We start from the raw sequence: 15,246 nt of genomic DNA, 5'->3' as shown, positions 1-15,246 counted from the left end.
TTTACATCGAGCACTTGATACGTGTATCAAATAGTAAATAACTAGTACATTGGTTCAGTTATTGGCTGATCAGCTCAAATTCACTACTTGATACGCATATCAAGTGCTCGATGTAAACTAGACCATAATTGAGAGCAATATTTTACAGTATTATAATTATTTTCATGGATATCTGCATTTTTACACGATGTCTAAAATTAATATAATATTATATTTTATCTTAAGAAGATCTGATATCTTGCTTTGTATAACTGCCTAATATGAACTGAAAAAAACATAAAGGAAAACAATTTCTGTAAAGACTGAATATTAAAAAAATTAAATTTATGAGATTAAATATCATTACCATCGACTTTCACAAATATATATGCATATATATCCTAACTGTACGAAAAAAATCTTTCTCGGCTATGATGCCTGGTACTATATTGTAAATAGAATTTAATTAAGTTTTTAGAATAAAGTAGTTCATATAAAGTGTAGTTTATATAAGTTAAAGAGGATAGCTCAAAAGATTTTATATATTTCTTTGTATACTATTTTATATTTTGACTTTTTTATATATACTAATTTCTTAACAAAAATTATAAATTTGAATATATTACGTATGATTGTACAAGACCGGTTACTCTAATTATACATGTATATTGTACAAAATCTGTGTCTATTCTATACCTGATTATTTACAACATATTTCTATAACATTGATATCTGATATTCCATGGAAGCACCACATTCACATTTGATGTCAAATACTCAAAATCTTAATACTCAAAGTTGGAACGCGATGTAAATTTATATACATATATTTATAATTAAATATATTTATATAATTAAATATAAATATACTTAATTATAGATATATCTATAATTGTATATTATAATTATATATATAATACTTATATATTATATATATAATTATATATTTATAATTAAATATATATCTATAATTATAATATAAATTTATATATACATATGTCTATAAATTCTCACCTCTTAAAACTGATACATACACTTCTGTTGTTTTTGAATCTCGTTCATGTAATTAAAATAATAATCTATATTTATAATATTACCTTGCACCATCCCATAATTGTTCCCAATTGGAAATTACTTCGGAATTACATGTGTTACAATCTAAGTTCTCGCACCTTCCTTCTTCGTTCCATCCAACCAATCCTTCGGATTTCTCAGTACTTCCAAAAGCTGCGATTCCTTTGAGCCGTCTTCAGGTTTCTGCATGTATTCCCATTTGGCATTCAAGGGCAGAGACATGAGTATGCTTTCGTATCGCGCACCAGGTGTATATAGGCCGAACTTGGTGCCTCGATCGTAAATCAAATTGAACTCGACGTATCTACCTCGTCGCAATAATTGCCACTGTCTCTCGGGATATCCGTAGCCGTCGTCCTTGTGTTTCCTCACCAAGGGAATATACGACGGAATGACTGCCTCGGCGCAGGAAGTCACAAACTGAAATGCCTCGTTCTGATTTGGACTATCCAGGTCGTCGAAAAAGATCCCGCCCACGCCGCGTCGTTCTCCACGATGTACGATGTAGAAGTAATCGTCGCACCACTTCTTGAACCTGGCGTAATAGGAGGGATTATGCTTGTCGCACGCAGCCCTCAACGTTTTATGAAAGTGCTTGACGTCCTCCTCGTTCAGGTAGTACGGTGTAAGATCCGTACCGCCTCCAAACCACCATTGTGTAGTACCGTCCGGATTCTCTATCTCAAAGTAACGATAGTTGAAATGAATCGTAGGAATCATAGGATTGCGCGGGTGAATTACAGCACTCACGCCTGCAGCAAAAAATGGTACCGAGTCTTCCATCTTCTTGCCACGTGCTCTCATCTGTTGGATCGCATTAGGTGGCAATATGCCATTCACCACAGAAACATTAACGCCAGCTTTCTCGAATACTTGTCCGTCTTGCAGCACGCAGGTGATGCCACCACCACCCTCTTTCCTGGACCAGCGATCCACTCTGAAGGTGGATCCATCGTTCTCCAATGATTCGAGAGCTCTGCAAAAATCTGCCTGTGTTTTCATCACCAGCAGCTCCATTTTTGTCCTCGTGTTGTTCTGATTATTCTGCAATTTCTCAACAGATGTGATAGGCTCTGCCATAAAGGTTTTAACATAATTGTGCAAATCCTTTTGCGCTGCCAGAACTGTAGTGACATTAGATACACTGTAGGCTGCGAGTCCTGCCAAGATTCCTGTTCCAATATGCTTGAGATGTTTTGATTTGCTCCATGTAATATAGCAGTTAATACTGTGGGCATATAGGTTTTTCCAATTCCTTAAAATGATATTTGTAGCCATGATTCTTTCCAATTATCTATATTAATACCTGCAACAAAATTTAAAACCTTATTTTTTTGCAGAATTTTTCACGTATAAGATATTCTTATAATTATATAATTAAAAACAGTTTCTTGATTCGATATCAGATCATTAAATTAGATTAATGATTAGATTAATATTCATGATTGAAAAATCACTTAAAAAATAAAAAATAAATCAAACTAACTGGTTAACTTCACTTCGCTCACCGGTATATACAAAGTGCAACTAACGCATTTGATATACAACTGACAATGAGATTAAATTAAATTAACGCTTAAACTGACGCTACAAATATTTGATCGATATATCGGGATGGAGAAATCCTTATCTCTTTCGCTCTGATCAAATGATTCAAATGATAGAAATGATTGAAAAATTCACGGGCCATAACAGTAGGAAGGAGGAATAAAAACACGGCCCACAGACGTAATAAAATACGTAGATGGAACATCAGCCACCGATATGCGCGCGCGTTCGACTTTAACCTTCAAGTGGCGCTGCGTCTCGTGGTCGCGCGGCGGTCGGAATTCGGCGGCGCGGAGTGGGGGTGAGTGGTGGGGGGATGCGCGCGCGGCGCACGGCGCACCCCCCACCATTCACCCCCACTCCGCGCCGCCGAATTCCGACCGCCGCGCGACCACGAGACGCAGCGCCACTTGAAGGTTAAAGTCGAACGCGCGCGCATATCGACACGCGCTCTCTCCCTCTCGCCGTAAGCTAATTGACGAATCATAGTCGAGCATTCTCTAAAGTCTCTAGAACATATGGAGGCTAATCGCGGAATTTTCCAGCGCAACTTTGCGTAGAGAGTTTCCCTTCGTTGTCTTCTTCATCTTTATGGCGTATCGTAAAAGAATATGATTATTTTTACTTACTTTATTACATTAAGAATTTACACGAATTTGAAGAAGAAAATATCGAGGCTTTTAAATATTCAGTTAGTTTGACGAAGTTAGAAACTCACTCGATAAAGTAGTAAGTGAGTGCATGACAGAAATTTTACATCCTTCGTGCAAAATTTTGAGAAAATTAAATTTTGATAAAATGACAAACCGTTTAATTTAATAACTTGAAAAAAAATCAGATAAATTTTTAATGAGCAACAACGTCTACTTCATATAGCAATATTTATATTTTTCTGAATTCGAATATACTGCTTCATTTGTATAACAATTGTGTATTAATAAACATGTGTTATTTATACAATTTTAGCTAGGTTGATTTATTGCTTTATTAATTCTATATATATGTCTGATGGTCTTCTCATCAAAATATGTGTTAAATTTTTTCCAGTCTCGTCTACGTTTAGGATCCATTTTACTCCACTTTGGAGCTAAGTTTGCCATCAAGCCTAAAAGAATAAAGCAAAATAATTATTATATATATTTCTAAATAAAAGAATATAAAATATATTTAAAGTAATACTTGTGCAAACCTGCTTTCTGAGACATAGCTACCAGGGTGGTAACTCTTTTCTGTTGCACATCACATAGACCTGTTATTCTACGTGGTAACATACAGCCATCTGTTCGCAGGAACTGACTCAATATAAGAACATCCTGTAAAACGTAAGAGTAGCTTTAAATTAGCACTGACAAAATAGGATATAAACAATTTCACCATAGAGAAAACTTACTGTATGTTTAACATTAAGTCCCGTGGCACAAAGGGGACATGCCTTGCATTCTAGTTTCACTTGTAGATGTTCCCTCTGGTGAGGTACAAGACGAGCTTCGATGGTTAAAACCTTACCGTCCTTCTTTTCGATTACTGCGTTAAAATATTAAATATATATAAAATTTTTAGCAGGTCGGATATGTAGCAATAGATTAGGATGATTTAAAATTGCATTCCTTATTTGACAAGTGATACTTAATAAAGCAAACTCACTTTCTTTTAAACATGCGGTTGCAGATAGCGATATATTTCTAATAGGTTCGGATATTCTTAAACTTTTTCCAAATTCTTTTACATATTGACATAGAATCGCCATTCTTACAACTTTTGTAAAAATTGTCAACATGCAGTCAACTCTCTATCATAGATTTCTATTATACTAGAACTAGATGGTTATACATAATGGAGAAAACGGAACGTCATAGACATATAAAATACATAGACGAGCGTCATATATACTTAAATTTGTTTCCAACATTTATCTTCTACAAACTCGGTTTATTTTAATTTTAATTATTTTAATTTTAATTATTGATTTTACAAGCAGTCTTTTTATGATTTTTCTCTTCAGCATGATCGTCAATGATAAAAAGTATCTCTATAAACTCGTAAACGCCAAGTACGGGTTTTCATTTTTGAGAAAACACGTTTCTCATCACGATCTCTTTCTAGCTCTTTCAATGGCGGAACGATAACGGACGTTTGTGGCAAGTTAGTGTGTGACGATATATTTTGTATAATATAAATTATAATATTTACTACAAATAAAGATATTATAAATATAAATGTTTGGCTGGATACAAACGAGAAAGAACAAAATCTCTAAGAAATCTATGTACGTAAGACATTGAGATATAATACCAAATATATGTACTTGTATTTTAATTAATACTAATATGTTAAAGTGCTAATGATAAATAATAAAAATTTATCTTTATTCTTCATACACAGGATAGAAATAAAATATCGAAATAAGTAAGAGAATTCTCCAGATAATATTGTGAAATCTAAATCTAGAGTCTATGTATATTACATCGTTATCTCTATATATACGCATATATCTGTTGCATAAAAGAATTAAACATTAACTACAATATGCCGAAAATACCACAAATGCCGAAAATTCGAAAGGCTAAAAGGGTCAGTGTGCTTACTAAAAGAGCACCCTGCTTAGGAAAACATTACAAGGAACGATCATATAGACCATGTAAGAGAGTTAGAATTCCTCATCGATTGTGTTTACCTTATATTTTTTTTTCTATATTATTGGTCATTATTTTACTAATAAAATTATTTATTTTCAGTATACGAAAAATTAAAGAGCAACAATAACTTCTTGGCCAAGGCTCTTTCAAAGGAAAAACAAAACGGTCAATCATTATTTACACAGAATGTTCAGCTAATTGCAGAGAATCAACAGTTAAATCTAGTATGTAACACACAAAATGTAAGTATCATTTACATTGAGAATTGAAAAATAGAAATAATTGGATGGAATGCAAACTTATTTATTAAAACAAAGCTGATACAAGTTCCAATCAGAATGAAGAAAGGTTAGAAGGAAGAATATTGTAAAATGTAAAAAAAAAACTAGAAAAAAGTAACCTAAATATTACAGGAAAATGTTATTAAAAATCTATATATAAATTTAATATTATATGTAGATATATAACATTGAATTTATATAGATTATATAATATTCATATATAAATATATAAATTTATCTAAATTTTTTCAATATGTTTATTTTTATCAAATTTAGGCAACTGTAATTTGGCTTGATCCTTTTCTAGCTTTATTTTTTGTCTGATTTCTTAATCAGCATTTTTCTCTAAAAATTTGGAATTTTTAAATTATTTATTTATATATATTATTTATTTTTTAGACTGTAATTGCCAATATAGTGAATAATTCGAAAGAAATATTGAAGATGTTGATCACTGTGACTGGTTATATAACAAGTACTTTATCTATGTGTCAAGAACTCACTACTTCCAGTACCACTATGAGATTATCGTCTGTTCCAGATGGAAGTAAGGAATATTTCAACATATTGTTGCTAAATTTCAAAGATTTCTTGCAACTTAATGTACAGTTGCGGACTAAAAGGTTGTCCGCTTTTGCTATGATAAGTTTCGAAATACGGATTTTATTTAAATATATGTAAGCGCCAATGCATACGGCATATTCTAGCGGAGCAGATGTACAAGATGTATAAGGGGGCAAATATATTAATATATTAAATAAATGATAATAAAATTGCTAAAATTCATAATTCAGCGGACAACCTTTTAGCCCGCGACTGTACATTGTGTTAGAAGCATGTTATCTTTGTACTGTATTGTAAATCTTTATAAAATACGATTTTTGGAATGTTTCAGGAAGAGAACCGTCTAATAGATTGTCGACAAAATCACCTACTAAAGGTGTAGTAAAACCCATGGTGGGTGGACATACTATTACTAAACCCACAATTAATTTGAGTCGAGTTAATATGGAAAATATATCAAGATTAAGTGATATACAAGAAGTAACTACTCCTAATAGTTCAGAGATAAGCGAGAATCGATCATCAATTACAGTTTCTTTACCATCTACGCCACTTAGATACGTATGTATACATTTATTTTGTATCCCTATTTTGTATTTATTCCTATATACATATATATATACATTTTTTATAAACAATATGCAATTATTGTAGGAAAATAATCGGACTGCATGCAGAATGCCAGAAAGACTAACGATCTCTTCACCTAGAGTTAATGGTACGACAGAATACTAATCACAAATTATTAATTATGTTTAAATTACTTAATCGCGATAAATTTCTCGCTCAATTAATATAATTATTAACATTTAGATACATCACTTACATCTGCTGATGAACAAAGATTAAGAAGAAGAAGAAATTATCATTCCAAGCGAATGTCAGGATCTTATTCGCGATCGCGAAGCAGATGGTCTGATGAAGCTCCAACAACCAGCGCAAATTATATTAATGTAGCTAGTCCTACAATACAACTTAAAGATATATCCAATTTACTACGTAATTCTCAGACTATTAATATTAGAAGAGTAAGTGTTTATCCATACACATAAAAAAATATTATTTCTAATAAAATACTTTCTTATCTCTTATTTGAAAATATATACTGTTAAATTGTTAATGTATCATTATTATTTTCGTAGATAATTGAGAACAGAATTGATGACATTGAAAATCAGGAGAATAATGATAACACACCTGATCCATCAGAAGGAAATGTCATAATATCAGAGACCTGTATGTCTAATTCAAACGAGGAAAATAAAACACACGCACAAACATCAAAAAAGGATTCCAATATACAAATAAGCAGCAAGGATAAAGGTCTTGACAAGATTTCAAATGTAATAGAAAATTCAAGATTATCGCAGAATAATACAAGGAATTGGGGAGAAGAAGATCCGTTAGAAGGCCCAAGCTGGTTATTTAATAACACCATACCATCGCGGGATAACGAACCAGAAGAGCTTAATGATCTACATGTTTCTGATGTCAATAATAACACATCTCAATTAATGTATGATGACGATGAATCGAGTAGTGCAGAAAGCAACACAGAAGAGTCATCGCAACAAAATTTAAATGAATCTGTGAGTGATAGTCAACTTTTAGATACAGATGCAACACATATTGCTGATCGCTATGAGTCTTATTTACATGAGAATAATGAAAATGATGATAATTTTTGCGAACTTTCATCAGCAAATGTATTCAATCGTAAAAGAAATTTAAATAACATAGAGGATAATAATTCTGAAGAGGATACGATAAATTTTGCACGTTTCGTGACACTGAGGCGAGACCACCCCGAAGTGACAGAAGATTTTACACTAATGTTATCGCGTCAGCCAATGCGAAACATGCAATTCGATATTAATGAGCTGAGGTTGCCTAATTTGGAAGAAACCACAATGAATTCTATCAATAACGACACCGATGTTACTGTTTCAAGACCAAGCATTGCGAATAACTCGATATCATCTGTGTCAAATCAGACTCTCAACGAATCGGAACATGATGAGACTGCCATGAGAAAACTGCCATTAAGTTCAATTGAGGATCATGAGAAAGAGTCGACATCACAGAAAAAGAATATAAATAGAAAGACGAAAAAAGATTTAAATAAAATGGCGAAAACGTTGAACTTTGAAAACGGAACAAATCATATTAAAAATGTTTCGGAAAACAAGACAAAGAAAAGAGACAAATCGCGGAACAATCAAGATCCAAGCAAGGCAAAAGTTGTTTTGGAGAAGCTTAATGAATATCATGTTAAATCGAGGATGCCATCAGCTGATGATATAGAATCCCGAAACGCTCATGATCACACGTATGTTTAATTGCAAATTATTAGAATATTTGTGTATAAAAATTCTTTTCACAAATCGTGTAAATTATACAAGCTTTTAATATTCCGGATTTGCAGGAGAGAAACTATGTCTAATTCAGAGCTGGACGAAACTGGGGACTCGGAAAGCAAGATGAACAACTATGCTTCAGGTCGCCCTAGACGAAGAAAGGCGCCAGTAAATTTGAAAGAGCCTACTTTGCAAAAGTAAGTAAAAATTGAATAAAATATGAGATTTAGCTTGTTTAAACATTGGTTATATTTCTTTGTCTTTTAGGAAACTGAGACGAAATTAATGAGAAGATAGGTCAATGTAAAACAAGATAAATTATTTGCGTATAGATGAAAATTATAATTATTTGCATATTGATGAAATGATGTTAACGTCTTTTTTTTTTTTTTATTTAATTGTGATTTTTGGCAGCAGTAAAAATAGTCCTGCATAATATATTCAAATTTGAACAGTTATAAAATATTAAGATTAAATGCTATTCTCTCTATCACTTTCTCTTTCTGTGTTAACTGATGTTTTAAAACAAAAAGATTAAATAATACTACGAATATCCAACATACAGTCCCCATGAGATTATTAAGATAGTTGCATTTGATCCAAAGTAGTTTAGTAAGATTCTACCATCATATGTTTGTACAGATAAAATTTATATCCGATACAAATGGCAATGGAAAGTTGCGTCTAGCTAAAGTTTAAATATCACCCATGGATTTAGTGAAACTTTGCAGTGATTAGATATAACTCTTGTATTAAGATAATATAAAATAATACAATATTGTATCAACATTAGTTAAAAAAATATATATGAATATGGTTTATATACATCTGTACTTGGAAGCTATACGAAGACCAATTATTATATGCCACGTGTCAGTAAAAATAACATATTACAAATATCCAATATACAGTCCCCACGAGATTATTAATTAAGTTGCATTTGATGCAACTATCTTAATCTCGTGAGGACTGTGTTGGATATTTGTAGTATGTTATTTTTACTGACACGTGGCATATAATAATTGGTCTTCGTATGGCTTCCAAGTACAGATGTATATAAATCATATTCGTATATCTTTTTTAACTAATGTTGATACAATATTGTATTACTTTATATTATCTTAATACAAGAGTTATATCTAATCAGCATTTGATGCAACTATCTTAATAATCTCGTGAGGACTGCATGTTGGATATTTGTAGTACGTTATTTTTACTAATACGTGGCATATAATAATTGGTCTTCGTATGACTTCCAAGTACAGATGTATATAAACCATATTTGTATATCTTTTTTTAACTAATGTTGATACAATATTGTATTATTTTATATTATCTTAATACAAGAGTTATATGTAATCACTGCAAAGTTTTATTAAATCCATGGGTGATATTTAAACTTTAGCTAGACGCAACTTTCCATTGCCATTTGTATCGGATATAAATTTTATCTGTACAAACATATGATGGTAGAATTTTATCAAACTACTTTGAATAACAACTGTGTCTAATTGTAAAAGACATTTAAATAACAGAATTATACAACAAATCAGAGTTACTTTGATAAATGTAGACGTTTATGTATATAAACCGTATATCTTTTTTAACTAATGTTGATACAATATTGTATTACTTTATATTATCTCAATACAAGAGTTATATCTAATCAGCATTTGATGCAACTATCTTAATAATCTCGTGAGGACTGTATGTTGGATATTTGTAGTACGTTATTTTTACTGATACGTGGCATATAATAATTGGTCTTTGTATGGCTTCCAAGTACAGATGTATATAAATCATATTCGTATATCTTTCTTTAACTAATGTTGATACAATATTGTATTATTTTATATTATCTTAATACAAGAGTTATATCTAATCATTGCAAAGTTTCATTAAATCCATGGGTGATATTTAAACTTTAGCTAGACGCAACTTTCCATTGCCATTTGTATCGGATATAAATTTTATCTGTACAAACATATGATGGTAGAATTTTACTAAACTACTTTGAATAGCAACTGTGTCTAATTGTAAAAGAAATTTAAATAACAGAATTATACAACAAATCAGAGTTACTTTGATAAATGTAGACGTTTATGTGAAATTTCTAACTACCGTAACATTATATTTCTTTGTTTTTTTAGGAAACTGAGACGAAACAAGCGAGAAGACTGACGATTAATATAAAATAAGATAACTTATTCGATATTATGATATTCTTGTACGTAGTATTCTTTATTTGTGTTTTTTGATATAAAATATCTCTATATAATTTTAATAATTCACAATTTTAAATCGAGTACAGTAATGTTTGCTTGATCAATCAGGACAAAGAAATGTTGTTTTATCCTACCTGGTCAATCAAACACTATTCTTCAAAATCTATTAAAAAATACATTGCAGTTCTCTCTCTTAAAATATCTAAATATTAAAACTGTTAGCAAATTTAAAATGTAGAAATGATAAAAAAAAGAAAAAAAATATTTAAAGCATAGATTTAAAACAAAGTATTCAATTTTTTATTCTATTTTATTTTATAATAATAAATATATTATTTTATAATAATAAAATTCTATTTGCATGGATCATAGGCAAAAATATATAGATGTAAAATTGAATGAAATACTTTGATATTTATTTAATATCTTTGTTCTAATCATCTCTTTAAATATTTTTTTGTCTATTCATCTTGTTTTCAAGCACTTCTGAATTTCAAATTTACCGCCCATTCGCTACGAGACTCTCGAGTATCTTCGATATCTCGAAGACTACAACAGTCTCTTTCGAATCATGGCGTCGCGAAACCGCATTCGAGTGCTCTCCGTATATTTTCCGCGATTATTATTGTCTAAAGTAGATTTAGCGGCCAAAAAATTAACGCGAGTGTTTCATGGACAGGTGTATCAAACGTTCGTCGTAAAGTTAAACATCGTGCGCAAGAATTACGCAAATGTTGCAATTGATCAACGTGTCGGCGACCGGTACTTTTCTACGTCCGAGAGAGTCAACCAACATCTCGTTTTCTTCGCCTAAAATGCAGTCAAAACGCAACGGATGCACGAATGGATCATCGCCAGGTATGCATACTAAATATTTCGGGCATTATTTCTTCGTTAAATAACTTGCGATTAGTACATTACATCGAAACAGTTACATTTCGAGAGAGAGAGAGAGAGAGGGAGGAAGGGAGAACGAAGGGAGAGAGAGAGAGGAAGGGAGAACGAAGGGAGAGAGAGAGAGAGAGAGAGGAAGGGAGAACGAAGGGAGAAAGAGAGAGAAAGAATGTACAATAATATGTATCTTGATCGTTTCGATGTTTTGCCTTGATCATGATGTGTTGCTATCACATTCGAATCTCTCCGTATTTCTCATGGTAATTATTGTTTATCATGATTATTATTAATTCATTCGGCAAAATTGCCGACAATAAAATTTTTAACTGCAATTCGTTCATTCCTAATGCAATATTTCTTTTCATGCGTCAGACAAAAAATTAATTCAATATACGCACCTAACCTCTAACTTAACCTAACAAAATATTTCAAGTATTATTCGATAAATTAATCACTAATTAAATTAATTTAAATCAAATTATATCTTTAAAGTGATTCTTGGACGCGAAAGCTTTGTGCTTTATTTATTTATTTTTTTTTTATTTTTTATATTCAATAATATTTCACGATTATATTGTAATATATCTATATATAATGTATTTTTTTTTGTATAATCTGTGTAACTAAAAATCTGAAAGAGAAAGTCAACGTATATATATTATTATTATGAATAATGATGCAAAAATATCTCACGTAGATAAAACTTCCGGTAACAATGAGAGTCTACGCTAAATGATTTTAGTGAACGTTTTACAATGCCTCGTGATTACATATTAATATATAATAATGTATATACACTCTATTTTCTCAAATTGTTGTTTGAACAAAATTTGAATATATTAAAATTTTGACAATCGCGTGGCTTTCCGGTAAACAATATTAGACATATATTTTTAATCCTTTTGTCGTCATACGCACATGTGGTGTTATATGCCTCGTTTGAGGTAAGATTACAAATATTGTTTCATGTATGCATTATAGTATATTTATATGATAATAGATCTCAAAATATAATCCATTATTCACTTCACGTACGAAGCTTTGAAATGAACCGAATGGTCGTAATAATATAATAATAGCAACACACTAGTATTCCGATATTTTTCTATGTTATCGAAGCATCTAATTTTTCTTCTCTCTCGGTATTTTTTTGGAGTACGCTTAATGTGGCAACAGTACTCGGAAAAGCACGGAAAAGCAACACGAAATTAAGTGCGAGGTGAAACTCTCGGTTCCACTCTGCTCACGAAATGATTGATCGTCGTCGGAAACGGCCGGCAGCTTTCGTGCGCAAATAAAAAGGCTTGGCCTCCGCGTATTCGAGAGTAATATTATGTATGTAATGGATTTAACCTTCCTCGCGAGGGCGCGCGCGGGGGCGGAAATTAATTATATTTGTTTAATTTTCGAGATGAAAAAAGCAGCTGGCACTGCCTCGCCCATGTGAGACTATAATTCGAAAAAGAGAGAAATAAAGATAGAGAGAGAAGAGAAAATTATTGCTGAAGATTCTACATATATATATATATATATATATATATATATATATGCGTAGGCATTAAATAAATTTGAACGACTTTAATTATATAAAATTCAAAGAAATATACAGTAATGTGCACACATATTTATACGTTATGAATTATATATGCTATACATTTTAATATAGCTTGTGATTTTAAGAAATACTTTTTATATTATAAATATAATATACATTTCCTCTTCAACTTTAAAATAATTTCGTTTTATAGAATCACAAGACTCTATTGTTTCGAATCATAAATTACCATTGCGTCTCGGAGAGTTTAATGTGTTGCTTTAAGGATAAAAATGCAATTACATAATAATAGCACTTACATAATTGCATAATAATTGGACTTTTATCTTTAAATCGACTCGTAGACTTCTGAGATGCGAGGATTATTATTTACGATTCGAAACAATTGAACGGAACATAAATTTAAAACTGTGTGACTTTATAAAACGAAATTATTGTATAATTGAAAAAAAAAAACCGTGTATTATATTTAGAAAATGGAACATTTTTTTCTTAAAAGTCAGATACATTAATATAATTATTATTATATATGATCGATATAACATTTCGATTCAAAAGTCATACTCGTTAAAAACGTAACACGATACATGGCGGTAGAATTATTCGTCACATGATCAATCGTTACATCATATCGATGCAACATGAATCGTAGATCGTTATGCCTGCATTCGCATATACCTACATTGTCCGATATCGACGTACCATCAGTCACGTTGCAACCTAGTGTGTTTGCTGCTCTCGTCGATTACCGGATATCAACACTTGACGCTCACATTTCCCTGTGCGTGCCAGAAAAAGGAGCGAAACTCGAGATAAGCATCTTATTAATTATGCTACGTATTGTCATAACTGTATATGGTTGTCTGCATTTTATACAATTACGTTTGCAATGCATTGAACGACTTTCGACCAAAACATTCGTCGTTATCATTCTCAATTAATGTAATCGACTATATATAAGCTTTACGACCATAAGCTTTGAATCGCGTAATTTTTTTTTTAGAGTAAAATTAAACGAGAATTAAATGAAAAAACACTTTTATTATCAATAATCATGTAATGCTTGTGAGGTAATGCTGTATACACAAACATACTCTGTATCAAAAACATAACTCAAGCTGCGCATAATTTATTTAAATTTATCTCATTTATCTTATTTACAAATTAAATTTAGATTAATTAATGCGCAGTTTGAACGCACACGGGAATGTTTTAAATGTAGTTCGGTATTCTACATAAGTTTTTGGACGATAATAACCAATTCGTTTGTTTTTCACGATAAGAATATCGCTAAACAAAGGTTTCTGAGAGATAAATTTTTCCATTAAATATCTTTGTCGGTTATGGAACTCTGGAATGCAATCTAAATCAAACAATAGGACACGATAACATTAACGATTTTCGGTATCGCTTTTCTGTAAATAAATGACCCGATATATTCGTATAACGGTACAGTAAATAGTACACACGCATGTTTAACAGCAACGCGAATTTCGTGGAAAAGATTCGGAGAATAATCGCTACGCGAAACGATCAAAAGATCTTTCCCGGAAAAACGTATGCAATGGAATGCAGTAACATATGCAAGTTAGTTCGAAAACACATTTGACAATCGAATGCATTGCATTTTTTATTGAATTCAAATATTTATATATTTTTTTAAATCATGTCTTTATCATGTTTCAATTGTTCGTGGGAGAGGTAAATAAATGATAAAATTACTCATCTCGAAAATTTTCACGGGTTATAAGATATCGAACAGCGATAAAAGAAATTAATTGATATAAGCAGAAAAGTTAAAAATATTGCTCATACAATTTTTACAAATTATAAAATGTCAAAGTAAAACTGGCATTTAAAAATTCAGGTGTAAAAAGAAAGAATTTAGAAAATATGTAAAATTTTTTATGCAAATCTCTCATTTTGATTTTATTTTTAATGGCTTGTAACAAACGAGTAGAATTGTAAATTTATCTCGGAGTCAATACATAAAGTTTGCACGATCGACTGCATTAAAATTTAAAATCGAGACTGATAATGACGAATGTGTCGATCGGTCTGAAAATCGTTCAATGCATCGCGCATGCAATTGCATAAGACAACCAATTACGGACGTATACGAGCATATGATAG

At 31.3% G+C, this 15,246-nt stretch overlaps 4 protein-coding genes across 13 annotated transcripts in view; 2 read left to right on the top strand and 2 right to left on the bottom strand.

The window, feature by feature from the left end:
- Positions 1-618: 618 nt before the first annotated feature.
- Coprox (oxygen-dependent coproporphyrinogen-III oxidase) lies at positions 619-2,872 on the bottom strand. 4 transcript variants are annotated; one of them, XM_083058702.1, is made up of 2 exons: positions 2,741-2,872; positions 619-2,359 (listed from the first exon to the last, which is right to left on the bottom strand). In XM_083058702.1, exon 2 carries the CDS (start codon positions 2,329-2,331, stop codon positions 1,138-1,140), a length of 1,194 nt encoding a protein of 397 aa, XP_082914828.1. In that variant the 5' UTR covers positions 2,332-2,359; positions 2,741-2,872; the 3' UTR covers positions 619-1,137. The 4 variants fall into 4 exon arrangements, with proteins under 4 accessions (XP_082914828.1, XP_082914826.1, XP_082914830.1 ...); XM_083058700.1 differs by having other exon boundaries at positions 2,540-2,857; XM_083058704.1 differs by having other exon boundaries at positions 619-2,378; positions 2,562-2,857.
- Positions 2,873-3,488: 616 nt separating this feature from the next.
- Positions 3,489-4,419, bottom strand: Mrps18a (mitochondrial ribosomal protein S18A). The gene is made up of 4 exons (XM_083058692.1): positions 4,246-4,419; positions 3,992-4,125; positions 3,791-3,914; positions 3,489-3,706 (listed from the first exon to the last, which is right to left on the bottom strand). Exons 1-4 carry the CDS (start codon positions 4,376-4,378, stop codon positions 3,564-3,566), a joined length of 534 nt encoding a protein of 177 aa, XP_082914818.1. The 5' UTR covers positions 4,379-4,419; the 3' UTR covers positions 3,489-3,563.
- Positions 4,420-4,570: 151 nt separating this feature from the next.
- Positions 4,571-11,472, top strand: LOC145949018 (uncharacterized). 3 transcript variants are annotated; one of them, XM_083058688.1, is made up of 11 exons: positions 4,571-4,867; positions 4,984-5,239; positions 5,337-5,479; positions 5,918-6,065; positions 6,414-6,643; positions 6,737-6,800; positions 6,896-7,110; positions 7,225-8,411; positions 8,508-8,636; positions 10,590-10,666; positions 11,344-11,472. In XM_083058688.1, exons 2-10 carry the CDS (start codon positions 5,128-5,130, stop codon positions 10,618-10,620), a joined length of 2,259 nt encoding a protein of 752 aa, XP_082914814.1. In that variant the 5' UTR covers positions 4,571-4,867; positions 4,984-5,127; the 3' UTR covers positions 10,621-10,666; positions 11,344-11,472. The 3 variants fall into 3 exon arrangements, with proteins under 3 accessions (XP_082914814.1, XP_082914813.1, XP_082914815.1); XM_083058687.1 differs by lacking the exon at positions 11,344-11,472 and having other exon boundaries at positions 10,590-10,726; XM_083058689.1 differs by lacking the exons at positions 10,590-10,666; positions 11,344-11,472 and adding an exon at positions 8,707-10,539 and having other exon boundaries at positions 4,572-4,867.
- LOC145949021 (uncharacterized) overlaps positions 11,382-15,246 on the top strand; it is a 68,811-nt gene continuing 64,946 nt past the window's right edge. The window contains exon 1 of one of the 5 annotated variants that reach the window (XR_014427526.1): positions 11,382-11,522. Coding sequence is in view for 3 of the 5 variants with exons in the window: in XM_083058696.1 (XP_082914822.1) it covers positions 13,755-13,894 (140 nt within the window). In the remaining 2 variants the exon portion in view is untranslated. Of the gene's footprint in view, positions 11,523-13,295; positions 13,895-15,246 lie in introns of those variants that run through there. The other 4 variants (XM_083058696.1, XM_083058695.1, XM_083058693.1 and 1 more) reach the window with 4 other exon arrangements.

The sequence above is a fragment of the Prenolepis imparis genome, unplaced genomic scaffold (assembly GCF_030444845.1).
Source record: "Prenolepis imparis isolate NDT839.2.m4 unplaced genomic scaffold, iyPreImpa1.0 SCAF_2, whole genome shotgun sequence".
Taxonomy (NCBI): Eukaryota; Metazoa; Arthropoda; class Insecta; order Hymenoptera; family Formicidae; genus Prenolepis; species Prenolepis imparis.
This window is presented reverse-complemented; position numbering and strand designations above follow the sequence as displayed.